At 33.8% G+C, this 20397-nt stretch overlaps 1 protein-coding gene across 1 annotated transcript; it reads left to right on the top strand.

Annotated features, from left to right (window-relative positions):
• Positions 1-2722: 2722 nt before the first annotated feature.
• Positions 2723-3631, top strand: LOC138912072 (RNA-binding protein 25-like). Its single transcript, XM_070211928.1, has one exon. The coding sequence runs from the start codon at positions 2723-2725 to the stop codon at positions 3629-3631; it is 909 nt and encodes a 302-aa protein (XP_070068029.1).
• Positions 3632-20397: the final 16766 nt, after the last annotated feature.

Below are 20397 nucleotides of genomic sequence, written 5' to 3'. Positions count from 1 at the left end.
AAGTAAAAACGGTATATCGGACGTAGAAAGATTTCATAAAATGGTAAATGAAAAGCTGAGAATCATAGGAAGTGAACCGGACATTGAAAACAGGTATACCAAATTCGAATTAATTCTTTATACTAATATAATCATAAAACAAAACATAACGCTACAAATAAAGTACCAGCCAACATATTTATGTATGCAGGAACCCCTGACCCCACAAGAAAAGAAAATAAATAGAATTGAAAAGCTTAATGAAAAACGTCATGATTACGAAATAGACACAAAATATAGACAAGCAGCTTTAGTAAAGTCCAAAACTACAAATCCATTTAAGAAGACAAGAACCTTGAGAAAAATTGACGAAAAACACTTTGAGGAAACAAATAGGGGAAGAAAGATTATTCATAATAAATGGGCACTTCCAAAAAAAAGTCCACCAAGCCAAAAACCTTGAAACTTGAATAAAACATATTTCCACATGATTTTGCCCCGATATTAGTTTCTAGTTAGTTGGATACTGACCTTAACTACAAATTTGGAGTATAGTTTGAGTATTTTTATGACAAACTCCACCAATATACGCAAAAATCATTTTTTGGCTATTTTTTTGTTATTTTTTGGACCTGTCTTCTGTTGTTAATTTATCCTATAGGAATGCTAATATGTGACATTTTTCTGTAGTGAATGCTTCATTCAAATGCTAAACTATTAAGTTAAAAGCAAAACATCCAGCAATTGAGAGATAGAGGTAAAGAAATCCGCTTTACAAAACAGTCGGAAAAAATGTCCCGAGCGACATGTCCCGAGCGAATGTGGTTGAAACTGCATAAAAAAAAACGGCAAAGAATTTTTGAGTAAAACCAAAAGCATTTCACAGCGACATGTTTGAACAACATTCTAAAAAAATCGCATTAAAATATTCCACCAGAATTCGCTAATTTCTGGTGTTGTATGAACTTCCCCGAAATCCACTTCTATTTTTGTCCCGAGCGAATACTGCAGTTGTGCAAAGTGGTACAAAATCAAGATTTTTACCAAAAATAGAGCTTGGGAAGAGTTAAAAGAAAAGCCCATAATTAAAATTAAAATCCATTGTTTTACAATTTTTTTTCAACTTTAAAGGTGTGCAAATGTCCCGAGCGACATTTTGGAAGTGCCCAAATCGAAATTTAAAAAGAAGAAGAAAATTAATAAAAGTAAATACGATGATAATTCCAGGCAAGCAGAAGAAAGTGAACGGACCCAACAACAACAGCTTAATGAAAACAATGACCTTCTCCATTGAAATAAACCCCATTAATGCCCAAAATGGTTATCTTGTATTTAAAATTAATATCATTATATTATTATCATTAATTATGAATATCATTATCTAAGTGTAAACATAACAAAAACTGAACAAACTTTTGAAAGTCTTTTGAAAGAAGCTAATGAATTTAATGACGTAATACAAATCCGATATCTAGTAAAAAAACTTAAAACAGAAATTAAGGGAATTACATTAGCAAAACGCAGTAAGAGAGGTTTATTCAATATTGTAGGATCAGTATATAAATACCTATTTGGAACATTAGACCAAGATGATAAAGATGAGATGGAAGAAAAAATTAATAATTTAGTAGATACTAGTGTTCAGAACACCGATTTAAATATGATTATCGATGTCATAAATAATGGAATTGAAGTAATCAATAAATTAAAGGCAGACGCAGAAAGGGATCAGCAAGCCAGCGTTTTAATATTTAATTTACAACACTTTACAGAATACGTAGAAGATATCGAATTAGGGATGAAACTGACAAGATTAGGTTTATTCAATCCAAAATTATTAAAACATGATTATTTAAAAAACGTGAACCCTGAGAAATTATTGAAAATCAAAACTTCCACTTGGCTTAAAACAGACACAAATGAAATTTTGATCATTTCCCATATTCCTTCAGAGATAGTTAAATCGCCCGTTTTTGAAATTATTCCTTATCCCGATGAAAGCAATAATATTTTAACAGAAAATATATTCGAGAAATATTTCTTATACGAAGATAAAGTATTTAACAAAGAAACAGGAAAAATTGTATTTGACGAATGTATAAATGGAATAATTAAACAAGAAAATACTGAATGCAAGTATACCAAAACATATAAAAATTTCCAAATTAATAATGTTAAACCAAATATTTTATTGACATGGAATATCCCTAAAACATTATTAAATCAAAATTGCATTAATAAAGAAATTTCTATAGTTGGAAGTAACCTCGTTAAAATCCTTAAATGTTCAGTACAATTATATAAATTCACTCTTTCAAATAAAATGTTAGATTACACACAGAGCGTTTACGTAAATAACAATGTGACAAAATTAGAACCATTATCTTATATTTAAACGAAAGAGATAATAGAATCACACACAAAATATTATAATGTATTCCAAATAATCACTTTAACAATTTTTGTAATCATTATTATAAGCATTTTATTGTACTTTTTGTATAAATTTAAGAGCATACCAAGAAAACTTATTGTAAAATATGTAAAACCAAAGGAAGATACACAAAAGAGCACAGAAATTGTAAATGATCTACCAAACCAAACTAACATAGAAGAAAATGTAATGCTATACCCAACACTATCCACCTGAGGACAGGCCAAATTCAAAGAATGGGGGAGTGACATTTTAAATCTTTATCTTAATCTTAAATTTGACAAACATTTCTGACGAATTTTTATCAAAATGCCGCGCTTAAAGAAAACTTCTGCGGAACAAAGACGTCGGGCTATAAATAATCGTAGTCAGGCTTTTTATAGGGATAATTTAAATGAAGTACGTTCCCGAAACTCGCAACGATTGGCAGAAGCTCGGGAAGCAGATACGCAAGGCAGAGAAGAAGAACGCTCGCAAGATGCACAGGTTCATGCCGCACGCAGACGAAATCGTAGGTTCGCAGATCGAGAGCGGAATCGGAATACCGTGGATCGTGCCATTCAAAGAGAAAGTTCCACCTATAGAGAGGCTGAGCGCGATAATGATGCTGCGGGCCACGTTCTAATGCGCTCTTTGGAGGACTACAGAATAATTGAACAGCAAAGAAATACTATAGAGCACGCCATAAGAAGGGAAAATACGACCTATAGGGAGTCTGAGCGCCAAGTGGATGCTGCGCGCCACGCCCTGATGCGCCCCTTCGAGGACTATAGACTAATTGAACAGGAAAGAAATACTATAGAGCACGCCATAAGAAGGGAAAATACGACCTATAGAGAGTCTGAGCGCCAAGTGGATGCTGCGCGCCACGCCCTGATGCGCCCCTTCGAGGACTATAGACTAATTGATCAGGAAAGAAATACTGTAGAGCACGCCATAAGAAGGAAAAATACGACCTATAGAGAGGCTGAGCGGGAAATTGATTCTGCGCGCCACGCTCTGATGCGCTCTTTGGAGGACTACAGAACAATTGAACAGGGAAGAAATACCAGGGAGCAAGCTATAAGAAGGCAAAGTACTGCTTATAGAAATGACTACCGTCAGCGAGATGCAGAATACCATCGGACGGCAAGGAGTGATCTTGCAAGGATCTTCGCAAAGAAGAATAACCCGACAGCAAACCCGCATAATGGTAGAGCAAGTCCGGGAAATGAATGAGGCTCGAGTTATAAACTATCGAAATAATTCACAAAATCGCGCAGCAGAGTCTCAAAGACAATCCCAGCGAAATATTGATGCGAGAGCTAGATTGTCTCCTGAAGAGCAGATTGAACAAAGAGAGCTACAAGAGCAAATTAGACGATCTGGAGCAAGTAATACCTATTTAAATAATATAAAAATGGGTCCTAGTAAAATATGTACAAGTTGTGGAGGACTATGGTTTCCCTTTCAGGTTAAAGCGCTAAACAAAAGGATTATAATATCTAAATATCCTCAACTTGATGTTTCAAAAATTTCCTAATTCATCTGACCGTTATTTCTTCTGTAATACATGTCACGCAAGGATTTCCAAAGGTAAAATACCAAACTTATGCTTATCACAGGGCTTCGACCTACCTGAAGTCCCTCCATGCTTAAAGGATGTAACATGCCTGGAAGAAAGATTGATTTCACCGAGAATACCTTTTATGCGAATTGTTTCATTGGGATATGAGAGGCAATGCGCAGTAAGAGGAGCCGTTATTAATATTCCCATTTCGGTGTCGGAGACTGTCACTGCCCTGCCGCGCACTTTTGAGAATACACATGTTGAACCACATCTAAAACGAAAATTGGAGTATCGGCATAGTTTTATTACTGAAACTATTAGACCAGGCAAAGTTATGGAAGCGATGCGTTACTTGGTCAATACGGAATTATACCAGAAGCATAATGTCTTTGTTTCTCAAAACTGGCTCGATGAATTTCGAGGTAATAATGAAGTTGCGTTTATTGCTGACAACAGGGATCTCCCAATTGTGGAGGAACTTTTAAATGAGCAAATGGAAGTCAACCCTGCTCCACAGATCAGCACTGATGAAGACAATTTAAATCCTAGAAGACAGGAAACTTTATTAGAAAACGATCCAGTAGAAAACCATCAAATAATAGCAATGGCTCCCGGCGAAGGTCGTCGACCGGTGGACATGACAACTGATGAAGATGCTGAGGAATTATCTCTTCCCACCATTTCGTGTGGAGAAATCTTTAAATGCAAAACAACGTATGGCCGCAAAGTTAAGTCTCAAATTCGGTTTTACGATCGACGGTGTGCAAAAGTTCCAAAAATGTTATATATGTATAAATGCTATGAACTTACACGTATCAAAGACGCAATCTAAATTTGCTTAAGGAAAAAGTCTGGAAACTCACATGTTACCGCTTCAAATATGATGGATAAAACCTTTTCGAACGGCTTAATACAGCATAATAGAGGATATCATCTTTTAAAAGGCTTAATATCCTCTCCAGCTCATTGGGAAGCTGAGAAAAAAATGGTATTGACTATGGCTCGGCAATTTGGATTACCCACTTTTTTTATAACGCTCTCGGCCGCTGAGACCAAGTGGAATAAGCTTCTTGGGAATTTAAGTCTAATTTTGGATAACAGAACCATCACCGAAGAAGACGCAGGCAATCTTTCTAGTACGGATAAAGCTAGATTGATTATATCGGACCCGGTTACTTGCGCAAGATACTTTGATTACCGACTACGTCAATTGATGAAATTATTTAAATCAAATATTTTCGAGGAATTTAATTTAACTCATTTTTACTGGAGAATTGAATTTCAACATAGGGGGTCCCCACACACACATGGAATGTACTGGCTTCAAAATGCGCCAAAAATCCAGAGTGACATTGTTCCCGGTAATTAAGAGGAGGTAATAGCTTTTATTGACCGATTTATTTAGACTAATGGAGATAATATTGACCTGCAGGACATCATTAAATATCAGTTGCATAGGCACACAGCTACTTGCAAAAGGAAAATGTCGTTTAAATATGCCGTTTCCGCCGATGCCCGAAACAAAAATTCTATATCCATTTTCCGAACACGAAATAATTACAGAAAGGCTAAAAAACACATGGAGGAAAATTCAAGAGCTTTTGGATGATAAACGAATCATTACCGAAGTTGAAGTTCAACATTTAAACCAATTAGAAAATATCCTCAACAAATTAGAGATCGACTACCAAGACTATATTTTAGCTATTCGATCAACATTAATGAAGCCGCAAATATTTCTACGAAGAAAATTCTCGGATAGAATGCGAAATGCTTACAATGAGGACATATTAAAACTTCACCGAGCCAACATGGACATTCAATACATTTTAGACGTGTACGGTTGTTGTAGCTATATCATTCACTACATCAACAAATCAAATAGAGGAGTTTCAAGATTGCTTAGAGAATCCATAGAAGAAATAACCGAAGGAGGACATCTCGATAAATCTGTAAAGGAGAAACTGCAGCATCATGGAAATAAGTTCATAAATGGAACCGAAATATCAGCCCAGGAAGCTGTTTACAATATTTTGGGGCTGCATTTGTCAGAAACCAGTAACGGAAGCAAGTTTATAAATACATCACTTCCTGAGCAAAGAGTCCGAATGGTCAAGTCAAAAAAGGAGTTGGAGCGACTGCCCTTAGACTCTACAGATATATATACGTCGCAGGATTAAATGACTATTATACACTTAGGCCGGAAAGTATGGAGCAAGTATGTCTCGCAGATTTTGTCGCACTCTACGATCGAAAAGTCCGCAAAACCAGAAATGAAGAAGATGAATATGCGGAGCATGATGAGGAAGATGAAGAGGAGAATATTGGAGCGGAAAACCTAATTATGCTGAATAATTCGGGTGCTCTTAAGAAACGAAGTAAGCCGTATATTTTGAGGTGGAGACGGTTTAGTAAAAATTCCTCAAGATCGGATTATTATCGATAACTGGTAATGCTTTTTTATCCTTGGTGAAATGAGCAATTGGATATCCTGGAAAGAAATAATGAAAAAAATCTTAATTGAAACTAATAGAAAGAACTACGACAAAATAAATGAAGAAGACTTTGAGGACATAATGAGAGAAATACAACAAAACAACAATGATGATCCCGAAGAAAATGACATTCTCGCAACACAACTTTTGGATGATGAATTTCGGGGATTTGCCATTCTCGAAGTGGAACGGAATCCTAATGTGTTTCAAGAAAACCCAACTAATGAAGACGGTTCAAGAGTCTTAAAATTGCCTCCATTGATTCCAGTTGATGACGTTTGTAGTTTAGTGCGATCTCTTAATAGTAAACAACGTCAATATTATGCCCATTTAATGCATAATATGAATCAAAAGAATATTTTTTATGAGTATATTGGAGGCGGCGCAGGAGTTGGAAAGAGTCGATTAATTTCGACCATTTATCAGTCACTTATGTTAGGATTTAACACTTTGGCTGGAAGAAATCCAGACTCGGCTAAAGTTTTACTTAGCGCTCCAACAGGTAAAGCGGCCTTTGGAACAAAAGGACATACATTGCATTCATTGTTTTTGTTACCCGTAAACCAGTCTTCTGCTGGATTAAAGCCATTAAGCGCCGATACGTTGAATACTACACATTCCAAACTTATGGATGTAAAATTAATTATAATTGATGAAATATCAATGGTGGGAGCTAGAGTGCTATCATATTTGGATTGCCGGTTAAAACTAATTTTCAGAACAAACCAATATTTTGGAGGAATTTCCATAATAGTTTTTGGAGACCTTAAACAGCTTCAGCCTGTTGGTGACAAATGGATATTTAAACCCAACACAAGATACGCATATAGCGCGATTATAGGACCACCACTATGGGATTTGTTTAAATTTTTTGAATTGACGGAGATAATTTTAAAATTGTTTTTCTCTTTGCATTGTAGAAGAAAATATTTTTAATTAATTTTTAAACGCTGTTCACAAATAAAGATTTTTAAACTTTGCTGTGACTTTAAAATTTTGAATGCGCCCACCTTCTCTTGTGGTTGAGTTAGATTGAATTTTCCAAAATGACCGTATAAAAGAGACACGTAACTATTTAGTTCCGAAAAGATTACCAAAACTGGTTGACCACTATTGAAGATATATTTCAAAAGCCGAAGAAAATTTGTGATTTTCTTAAATTAAAGATACCGCAAATACCAGAGCTGATGGACTAAAGGCGTAGTGGCAACTTATGCTTAGAAAAGTCTTATTTATCAAAATAAAATGGTGGCAGGCCTGGACATCCACCCATGTCACATTTTGTCGGCCTGTGTAATATGTCGGAGTGAAATATGACAGATGCCGACATTGCTTTAATAAAGGAGAGATAGATTCATTCAAGAGACTTGGAATCAATTCCAAGAGAGGCGATTCGACTATTCTATTCTAACGCAAAAGTAAACGCATATAATTACTTAAGACTGGAGCAAATTGATACACAAGAGTTTATATCAACAGCAAAGGATACGGTAAAAGCCGCTTCGGATTCTATAGAAAATAAATTTAGGATTTTGGAAAAAGTTAAGGCATATAAAACGTCGGATACTCAAGGACTCCCATATTCATTAACATTAAAAACTTCTGCTAAATATATGATAACAGTGAATATTGACACCAGTGATGGATTAGTAAATGGAGCAAGTGGTGAACTGACTCGCACAAGAGTCAAGGAGCGACATATAGCCGAATAAGCCGAGCTGCCCTTTACGTTGCCTGCAGCCGAGCAACTAAAGCTTCTGGCTTATATATTACTGGACAATTTTCTGCCCCCAGGAAAATGGAAGAAACAGATTCAGTTTATATTGAGCTAAAAAGCCTCAGAACTGAGAAGAATCTTATACCATTTAATAAGCAAATTTTTGAGAATCCCGAAGAAAAAATTATAAAACTTGATTGAATGTTTATCAGCTAAAATTTACTCCTTTCTTGAGTCTTCGAGTAATCTGTACTAATAATCTTGCTTTGTTAAACTCTTATTTAAGTTATATTTATTTAAGTAAATAGTTATTTTAATATAAGTTAGCAGATTCATTGTTAACTATAAACCCCCAATAAAATAAAATAAAAATAATTTACTATTAAAACATTCAGTGATTACACTTGCGAATGGCTGATATACAAACGGACATTTTTATAAAATCAGAAGACATCTTGTGCTTTGTCGAAAGTTGGACTCTTAACGAAGAGGATTGCGAAATTAATGGATTTAATAAAGTCGCTCAAATCAATGGTATAAACCAAGGAATCAGAAGGGCTCACAATGGAGTAATTGTATTTGCAAAGCCACACATTTTCCAAAACATTGAACTTATTTTTCACCGAACTATTGAAACGGGAAACATTAATGAGATATGCCAAATTATTGCAAATTATAAAGCACCTCCAAATATTATACAGAAATCCTTCATTTCCAGTGTCAAGGTTAAGGAATGCAGTTGTAGACTGCATAGAGCAGGAATTGGGCGTAAGAAATCAAATAGTCATTTTGGGTGACTTTAATATATGCCGCTCAACCAGTGAATCTGTAATGGAAAGGAAGCTAAATGAACTAGATTTCTCGGCGCTTTTGGAACGAGTTTCAACAACGAAACAATCACGAGCATAGATTGGGCATTTTCAAATTTTTCTTTACCAAGAGCTTTCGTGTATGAGACTCCTTACAGTCATCACGACGGAATTTTTCTCTCCCTGTGCTCAATGTATAACATATCAAATAAAAACACCTCTTAACGAGGTAAAAAACTAGTGACGAACGCACCATCAACATACAAAAGTTCTGATATCAACATTTGTGACGAAAAATTATTACACTCGTCATTAAATAGACTTTCTAATATTTTCACATTCGGCCCGCCCTAGCAAACTATTCCAGCCTTTTTCCCTTCACAGGCATTTTCTATTGCAGCGTGCCGAATGAGAAAATATTAGAAAGTCTATTTAATGACGAGTGTAATAATTTTTCGTCACAAATGTTGATATCAGAACTTTTGTATGTTGATGGTGCGTTCGTCACTAGTTTTTTACCTCGTTAAGAGGTGTTTTTATTTGATATCAGAAGTTTTTGTTTGTTTACTTTTGCTCTCATAAGTGCTAATATAAACATTTAAATTTAAATTGGTCATAAATCATAATTTTTAAACTATTGTATTTTAACGAATTAATTTAAAAAGGCGTTGAAGTATTTTAAAATACCTTTTAAACGAGGTATAGCACATGTCTGTACCTTTAGTAGTGTAGAACTTACAAACTAACGAAATGTAGCTATTTTTAGCTTTTTCCCGCTAAAGTAGCGGCTTTTTCCAAAAGTCGTAGAACAAAAGATTCTTATATGGAACTCTTAAGTGCAAATTTACTGATTCCATGACCCTAAAATACAGTTCGGATACCCTCACACAAAATTCAATACTCAGGGAGCGTTAGTAGTTCGAGCTGGCAAAAGTGGCTATTTTCGTATAAAAATAACTTTTAAACGTGACTTTTTACAGTAATGTGTTATATACCAAAATTTAAGTAATCTCAAGGGCTATACAGTTTAAAGTTTTAAAGAAAATCGTTAGAGCCGTTTTTGAGAAAAATAAAAAAAAGCTAAAAAAAAAGTTTTAAAAAATTGTCTTTTGTTCATATTTTTTTAACTATTACTTTTACACAAATTACATTTAAGAGGCGTTTATAGCATTTACAAATACCTTTCAAACGAGATGCAGCACAAGTCTGTAGCTTTAGTAGTATAGAAGTTACGGCTTTCCGAATTTTAGCTATTTATAGCTGTTTTCCCGCTAAACTAGCGAGTTTTTCCAAAAGTGGTAGAACAAAAGTTTTTTATATCGATGTGATGAACGTCATATCAAATTTTCAAAACTTAGAAAACATGTTTTGGACAAACTGACAAACTGACAAACTGACAAACTGACAAACTGACAAACAGAATTAAATTTTCATTTTGGGAAGACGAAGAAAATCTTATTTTGGCTATAACTTTTGAACAATTTTGACAAATGACCCCTCATTCGACGGGTATTTTCAAAAGGAATACAACTAAAACATTGCGAGGGGGAATTTATCCCCACCGGCCCCAACAGCTCCAAATTTCGAAATTTTCACTTTTTCACTTTCACCGCTCTCTCTCCCAAGCCAATTAATTTTCTTAAAGTCTTGGTATGCAATCCTGTTAGTTTTCGCAATACCTTTCGATAGGTGTATCATTCAGTATGAACGGACCATCACAGTAGATTTTCATTTTTTCGTGTATATATAGTAGTCGCCTTCGCACACTCTCCTGGTGCGCTTCGTCACTACATGGACTGCCGTCCATAGTGATAATTAGTAAGTAGGGAAATACTATGTGACACAGGCCGACAAAATGTGACATGGGTCGGTGTCCAGGCCTGCCACCATTTTATTTCGATAAATGAGGCTTTTCTAAGCATTGGTTGAGTAGTGTATAAATGAGAGTTCTGGATACAAAGGCTGGATACAAAAGTGGAGGTGGAGGTAATTAATTATGCTAATTAGTGTAATAAATCAGGACAATGTGACAGGTGTGGGGGGTAATTAAAGTTAATGTTTGCGTGACGAGTGATCGTTAATTAGGGTCCACAATAGTTATATCCAGCTTTTGTATCTAGGATTTGTATTCAGGAATCAGGAATCCCGAAATTCGGTCCAGAAATCGGGACTCTAATTAATCGGGGGAGATATTACTAGGGTGTGACGGGTGATCGTTAATTAGGGTGATAAGTTGCTTATATCTAGGAATTGTATTCAGGAATTCGCTCCCCCCGAATTTCGTTTAAGAAATCGGGACTCTTATTAAGCGGGAAGAAGTTACTGGGGTGTGACGGGTGATCGTAAATTAGGGTGATAAGTTGCTTATATCTAGGAATTGTATTCAGGAATTCGCTCCCCCCGAATTTCGCTTAAGAAATCGGGACTTTTATTAAGCGGGAAGAAGTTTTTGGGGTGTGACGGGTGATCGTAAATTAGGGTCCACAATAGTTATATCCAGCTTTTGTATCTAGGAAATGGGGTGAAAGAGGGGAGGCATTCTGCTTAAGTGGTTGACGAGTAGGTTGACGGGATCGAACGTGGGAGAAGTTAGAAAAATAGGGTGAAACGAGGGGAGGGAATCCAGTTAAGCGGGTGAGAAGTTACTGGGGTGTGTCAGGTGATCATAGCGATATATTTGGGTTATCTTAGTTAATGGGGGAGAAATTACCAATTACCCAAAGAAACAGCTGAAAGCAAGCACCCTTGAAAAGGGATCCCTTTGCTTGCCACTGAGAAACAAACTCCCAAAGAAACAGCTGAAAGCAAGCACCCTTGAAACAAACAAACTCCCACCCCAATAACAAAAAGAATATGTAAATTTTAAATTCAAGTATATTTTTTTATTTTTTTAACTTTTTGACCTGAAAGAAATAGCTGAAAAAAAAAATCACCCATCCCCCAAACAAAAGAAGATGTTAATTTGAAATTAGGTCATGAATTTAGCTCATGTTTATTTGGAAATTTGTAACAGGCTTTTCTTATACACTAAATATGATGACATTAGTTTTAAGGCTCCGTCTCGATGATTTAATAAAAAAAGCAGGCACACGCGTCTTCGCCGAATCCATTATTACAAAACGTAAAATGATTACCATATACCGTTTTGTTAAGATCGTCTTCTCCTTTATCCATGAACATATTCCTCGTGTCAATGAGATATTTTAAATCTTCTTTAAAAATTTCATCACCAAATTGGGATGTGAAATTATTAATTCGGTTTATTAATCCACTTTGTCTGTTATCCATTGTATATGTATAAGTGTTAGACCATAGTTCCATTGCAAAAATTTAAAATATTGTGCGCATTATTCAGAGCACAAATACCGCTTTTAATATGTATTGAGCAAAATGGGAATTGGTTTATGTTTACGGTGTTTAATGGTGGGCAACCCAATTCCTCAACATCTCTTATGTGCGGTGATCTGAGAAAGATTTCTAGAAAACGTTTCTTTTCAATTCCCTTGCATAAAACCACCTTTCCCGAAGTGATTTGTTTAATATATTTTCTTGTTTGCTTAAAGTTGTTTATTCCATCGTTCCAAAAAATTTTATGATGGTTTTTGGTAAGCCAGAGAGCAGTTTTTCGGGACTTGTTATTAAGACGAGTGAAATCAAATGGAGGTTGTACAACGAAATTATTGTTAAACTTATTTTCTTTATAATGAACTTGTCGTTGTTATCAAAAAATCCTTGTACATCAATTGCAACTAGATCTTTCTCCATTTTATGTGATTGATATATTGTTAGACAATTTTTTGAACTAACCCACTTAAAGGACTATACTCAACTAAACGATGTGGTTAATGCAATTAAAATTGCACGTAAAGCAATTCATAATTCAATCGGATCTAAGAAAAACGTTAAAGTTCCTCGAATAATTAATGTTCCCAAAATGAGGGGTTTTTTACCACTGGTACCTATCTTAACTGCATTAAGTGGTATAGGTAGTTTAGCTTCAGGAACTTCTAGTGTAGCAAAATTAATAACAAACGCAAAAATTGCTAAGCAACAGCCAGAAGAAAATAAAAGACACAACCGAAAGATGGAAGAAGTTTCCGTGGGTGAAGGTCTATACTTAAAACCCCATAAAAATGGTTACGGCTTATACCTAAAACCATACAACAGTCGTGGTGGGAGAATGAAGAAACAAAAAAACTAATTGGTCAGCTACCCAAAAGAGCATTATCAAATATAGATATAATGGAATTTGCTCAAAGAAATATACCGCATTTTAGGGGAGTGTTTATGAGAGACTCTCTCCCTAAAACACCTAAAAATAATGAGAGTGGAATGATTAACTTGGGTGACCCGAAATCAAGGGGTACACATTGGATAGCTTACCACAAAAACAAAAACAGCATATTCTATTTTGATAGTTTTGGAAATTTACAACCACCAAAAGAAGTTGTGAAATACTTAGGGGATAAAATCAAATATAACTATGAACAGGTACAACGTTTTGGAACATACAATTGTGGACACCTGTGCATTGAATTCCTGCTTTCATTCAAATAAAGTAACTGATTTAACGACTTTTAAACAACAAGGGTGGAAAACAACAAGGGTGGAAGAACAAAAAGGGTGGAAAAACAACAACCTGTTGCTATAGAAATCTCGGTCTGAGAACTGGTATAAAATGAGCTCGGAAATCTTTTAGTCTTTAAAGTCAGAACTTTAACATTAACTTGTCAAGTCGATCAGCTTGCCTCTCATTTAAACCACCTTCTTCGAGGACAAACTTCAAACCAACAACAACATGATGAATCAACCAATTCCATCAGAAAGTGAGCTGGACACCATTATGGAGGAGGAAATTCTTCGAGGCGGGGTTTTAAAGGAGTTCAACACGTGAGCATTGAAGCCCTTGCTATCACAAAACAAGATGGGCATAAACGTCAGCTACCCAATTATCAATGCGCAGAGGAAGAAAACTGTTTATGGGGACTCCATTGCCTTGGAACTGGATAAATATATTCTATATCTACCTAAGAGATATAACACTATGAAAGATGGTCATCTGAAGTTGCTCAAGGACAAGGAATATCGAGTTATAAAAAGAAGCAATGATTCCCTGGAACTAGAGTTAATCCACTTATCACTTTGTAATATTTATAACATTTGTACATAATCATTTATTAAATTCAATAAAACATGCACACACACACACACAACCACATTAAATTCTTTTATTTGAAGAGGAAATGTAAGCAACTGCTATAACAGTAAAATGATTCTTTTTCAGCCAAAAATAAAATCATATAAATAATATAAATATTTTATAACTTTCATTAGTACACACAAAAAAAAGCACGTCGCCGTAAAATCGATAAGTCCAGGTAATTTTCTGGTTATTCCTACTCATATCGTTTTTACCTGAAATATTCATAAAATTTACATTAAATAATATCATTTTGCCGAATTCTCTCTCTCGGAGATTCTCTAACTTCAAAAAAGAGCGCAAGAATCAATATGGCGAGCAAAATGACAGGAGTGGAAGGGAGAAAGACGTATTCGAAATTCGAACTGACGTACTTCAAGCATGTTTTCTCGCTCGCACTAGAATAAGTTTTGGTCAGGAATAATAAAAATTTTCGTTCTTACACTTTCGACCATATCACATTTACCTGGCCCCATATCAAGTTAAAAATGATCTAAAAAAGGTCAAATTGACCTACGATTCATATCGATTTTTTTTTGGGTGTATGAAATGTATTCCTGTAAAGTATAGTTCATAAACTGGTATTACATCTTTTGTGCTGACGGTGGTGAAAGTTTTGAAAGTACCCAAAATGAGTCAATTTATTTTAAGTCAGCTTACTAAAACGAGAAATATATTAAAGAAAAAGTTTAATGATCTAAAACATTTTAAATCACAAAATGCTTACGAGTTGGAAGAAACTTTTAAGCCAATAACAGATCCCTTAAACGAACTAGTTAGTGAAAATAAAAAACGAAAGTTTATGAATACAAACGAAGATAAATCAACGGTTCTAAAGCAAAAAAGTGAAATATTTAAAAATTAAACCCCCAGTAAAAAGCTTAAGAAACATCAATTAAGGTATGATGACGATGATGATCATGATTACGATTATGATGATAATAATAGCCGAAATGAAGAAACAAAAACTTATAATGATGATGTTACTAGTGACTCAGATGATAAATTTTTTTCACAGTTACATATTGAATTGGGATCAGAGCCGGAAACACCGCTAGAAACACCTTTAGAAACACAGCTAGAAAAAGAAGCAGATGCTAGCAGTCTAATTCATGCAGACTATGATTTTAATATTAGCAGTCTATCAAGAAATAAAGTTCTGGACAATGCTTATGGACCTAGAAAAAGTTCATCAACCCCCAAATCCTTAAATTTGGGGAATAGTGAACTACATATAAGTCATAATAAAATTCAATTATCAAGTGGAAGCACGTGGGATTTGACTCCTGGGCTTTATTCTCTGATTGTTCATAATAAACCCACACAATTCAGTGCCACAGACTTGAAAAATTATAAAGATATCATTACTGAGACAAGTGCACATAGAATAGATTTTGATCCAAATACGCGAATAAAAGGAACTAGAGGATACAAGTATACAAACATTATTAAAAAGTTCATGAGCAATGAAAATATACCTCCTTCAGCTATATCCACCCCAATTCAATCAAAACAAAAAAAATCAAATAAAAAGGGATTTGGATACATGTCCCTACAAAGAGCAAAACCCAATTATATTTATTGGGATGACGTCAATGAATTAGTTGAAAGATTGCAGCTTTTAATAGCTTCAAAGGCCGCTGGCAACACTTATCACAATAACGAGATCATGTCTATAATAGAAGAACTGCGAGAGGCTAAAATTATATATTAATTGAATAAATAAGGTTCACAAACTTTAAATTACCTTATAAACAAAATGTCTGTCGACAAGTTTGGTCACTTTTCAGACGAAAAAGAGCACACAGATATTTTAAAAAGGGATATTAAAACTGTTGTGGGGTTGTACATTGATGGCGACGAAAACCTGAATACCCAACAGAAACGAATTAAAATTTTTGTGGGAACCCAATAAATTATTCGGATGCAACGACGAAAAAATATGTCGATGAAAACTTGGAGACGTTAAAGAAAGACCTTAATACGAAAATAAATACATCCCTTAATCGAAGACTTTCTAAAATAACTTCTTTGGAAAATTTAGTTCAAGTTAATAATGGGAGGGTTGATAATGTTGATAAAATCCTATCCAATATATTAACAAAGATTAATAGTATTGAGAGCTATGTTTATAAATATGTTACTCAACCGAAATCAGTTTTAAAATCACAGACAGTTGAAATAGAAGGTACTGCAACTCCAATAGTAAGACAGTTCTAGTACCAAAAAATATGAGTGATAAATTGGGTATTGTTAAAGGAATTCATGCTCCGTGTCGACGTAATTTTAAACGTCGAAGGGTAGTGACAAAGGGTATAAATGATCTCTGGCAAGCAGATTTATGGGAAAGTATTCAAAGCTTAACGGAGGATATTTTTATATTTTGACTGTTGTGGATTGTTTTAGCAAATATGCCTGGGGAGAAGCATTAAAATCAAAAAGCGCTAAAGATGTCTCAATGGCAATGGAAAAAATTTTCAAATCTGGACGTGGAACACCAAAAAATTTACAAACGGATGATGGAACTGAATTTTTTAACAAACAATTTAACGCGTTAATGAAACAATATGGAATAAACCATTATTCTAGCTATTCAATTGTAAAAGCTTCAATTGTGGAACGCTTCAACAGAAGTTTGAAGGAACTTATGTGGCGTGAATTTAGTTTTAGCGGAACATACAAGTGGGTTGATATTTATAAAAAATTAATTGATATATACAACAAAAGACCACATAGAACAATTAAGGTCGCCCCAATTGACGTCAATTCTTCCAATGAAAAACACATTTTGAAAACAGCCTACAATCATCTCAAAATGTTTAGTGTGGGGAAAATGCGTAATGGAGATTATGTACGCATCAGTAAATATAAACATGTGTTTGAAAAGGGGTATACACCGAATAGAACTACAGAAATTTTTAAAATAATAAGTGTGAAAAACACATACCCTACCACATACTTGTTGGAAGACTTTGAAGGTACTCCAATACAAGGTGGATTTTACAAAGAAGAACTGAAAAAAACTCGTTTCCCAGACAAATATTTAGTGGAAAAAATAATAAAGAGAGACGGGAATAAAGTCCGTGTACGTTGGTTGGGGTTTTCAAAAAAATATGATAGCTGGGAATCTAAAGATAATATTTTATAGAGCAACTCTTATTCGGATTGAATATGATCAGACCCGCATACACAACTTTAAGCAAAACAAAAGGTGAGTTAAAATACTTTAGTAATTTTATTAATTATATTTTCTCTCTATCTCTTTCTCATTTCAGTTGAATATGTTCACCTTTTATCATCTAACGTAGTTTCAGTAATTGTAAATTCTAAAATTAATTATAGTTTTAATTAATCTGATGATGCCATTATACAACTTTATCATAAAAAAATTAACATAAACTTAAGTTTATTATTATTATTTATTATCTAAAACAGAAAGGGAAATCAAAAAAATTATAAAGATAGAGATAAAAAATCAGCTGAAGAAGATGATGAGTAATGGGGAGAAATAAATAATTTGATCCACAGTCGATGGTAGACTTAACAGAAGTTACAAAAGATGTGACCTGCGGTTACAAACTTATGAATTGCTTATTTAAAATGTTTTGAGGAGAAAGCAGTATAGCAGTTGTGATTTTTATCAAAATGACAGATTGTGAGGGATATTTTACGATCCCTGCTGAATGTATGAAAACTCTGAATATATGAGAACAAAATAAAAACAAGGGAGAAGTCGGGTGCCCTGACTATCACTTACGCGTAACTCAGCTAAAGGGAGTGCGAGGGAGATGGATATATGGAATGTATGAAAACTCTGAATATATGAGAACAAAATAAAAATGATAAATGCATTTAATTTTTGATAAGTTAAGTAAGCATATGAAATGATCTACGAAGGATTTTTCGGTATGCTTTTCATCCATTTCGGTTTTTATTAATTTTAAATATGAAATTATTACATTAAACAATTATCGTTAATTAAAATATTTTAATCTTTGATTTAAATATGAAATTCTTTTTTTAATGACGTAAAATATTTAAAGTAAATATGATTAACAATGAATCTAATATATTCGACCTTAATTGAAATGTTTTCAAATTAGATCATGCAATGATTTTATATTTAATTCAAATATATACATATATACTATGAATCTTTGCATTCAATATGCAGATATTTATTTTAACTAGTGCATTTTTGTATATTGTTTAGATTGGAAGACAGGGAAATATGTTGAACCTACTGAAACTACAGGTAGCCAAAATAAAAGACTTTAAAGAAAAAAATCAAAACCAGGTAGGAGAATAGAAATATATGAAATATAAAGGGTGTCTAGAAAATAGATATGTTTGCTGTGGTAGGCGTGGTTAGAAAAGGAAGGAAAGAGTTGAATCTAGAATAATTGTTTCAATTAGAAGAAATTTAATATATTAATCATCAAGTAGTTTAGTATGTGTTAAGATTATAAAGTGTAAAAAGATTCTACTATCATAAAAGTAGCCTAAAATATCAAAATGAGACGACATTTTAAGATGTATACATTTTTGTTTTCTAATTATTTTTATTTTTATTTGTATTTAACAGGAACGGACGTTTCATCAAATGTTCAGACAGTGGCAATTTTCGAATAAAAACAGGTTTTCTTTCCATATTTATATTATTAGTATATATAGTATAAAATCCTCTGTAATTTATATATTAAATTAATTTCTTCTACGAAGTTTGCGTGGTTTCCGTAATCCTCCTCATTTCCGATTGGATTTCCGTTTTCGTTCCTCTATCCAGCTGTACTGGATATCGAGTTCTCTATACCATTTAATCTCCTCCTCGAGCAGGAGTATATTATCCTCCAATGATAGTATCGATGCCTTCATCGTTTCTACCTCCTGTATGGATTGTTCTACTTTAGAAGAATCGACCTCTCTTGATTGATTCAAAAGCGTCTCCAGCTTTGCCTGCTGGTCAAAGGTGAGATTTTCAATAGGTATTAACTCGCAGATTCCTTAAGCATGTTTGTTGAACACACTCGATCTCCTTTCCGCTACTTCTTCCTTTTTGATGAATCCCATCTCAATCCACTTCTCACATTTCTCGTTTAACAGCTCGAGGGATTTTCCAATGATTGGCTCCATATTTATAATTTTCAAGTGCCCAACTGTCATTTCATATAACAATACATCTTTTTTTCCACTCAAATTTGCTATTTATCGTGACCAACATTTGACCTTTAAACAGATGATGATTAAAATAATGGGGTGTGCTGATAAAAAAGTTTATGGTTAGGACAACCGTCTATTGTTTTATCCCTGTTAAGCTGATTTTGTATGATATTTGTTTATGGATGTTAAGTTTACAAGAATTTTACCTTATATAGATATTGCTGTACAACCCTTTGTATCATCACTTTCTGTATTGCTGTCGGTAACCATCACTTTAGGATTATTACCTGGTTATCAATAGTTCTCCTGCTTAATGACTTTGAAATTATGGATGACAAAATTTTACTAACCCTCTGACCGTTTTTTATTTATATTCTGTTAACTACATCTTTATATTATTTTTATAAATAGATACATTCATAAGAAATTGTTCTTCTTGTTTCCGACTGTGTTAAACTGTTGTTGACAATCTTGACATTGGGATTATTATACACTTGACCTCTTTGTTATTCTTAGACCTTGTAATATTGTTAATAACTGTGGTTATTGGATACAAGGCTAGCAAGTGGCGATAGTGAAAAATGTATGATGGAATCCGCGATACGAACCGAGATATATAGGAAGGAAGAATGAAAATAATAAATATCTAAAATAATAATAGCTGATATAATACACTTATGGAATGAGATTATATGATACTTTTTAATCTTGTTGGGAGATATTTGCAAATAATCGGAATGGAAAGATTTAATGGTATTTATGATCAAATTATAGGCGTGATATACTTAACTTTCTTGTTTTTGTTTCGTTACAACAATGTAATGAGTATTGAGTAGGTGTAGGTAAAATAGTATTTTATATTAATATTCTATCTATATTTTGCATTCAATATTCATTTATTAGTTTTCTATGTTTAAGCAGGTTTGAATAATAAGAATAATATCTCAAATATTAGTATTATTCTGTGTGTTAAAAATTTTGATGTTAAGTTTTATGATAATTGTTAGCTAATCAATGACGAGAAAATGTGTTATGTTTAACAGGTCTAAGGAAA

The sequence above is a fragment of the Drosophila takahashii genome, chromosome 2R (assembly GCF_030179915.1).
Source record: "Drosophila takahashii strain IR98-3 E-12201 chromosome 2R, DtakHiC1v2, whole genome shotgun sequence".
NCBI lineage: Eukaryota > Metazoa > Arthropoda > Insecta > Diptera > Drosophilidae > Drosophila > Drosophila takahashii.
This window is presented reverse-complemented; position numbering and strand designations above follow the sequence as displayed.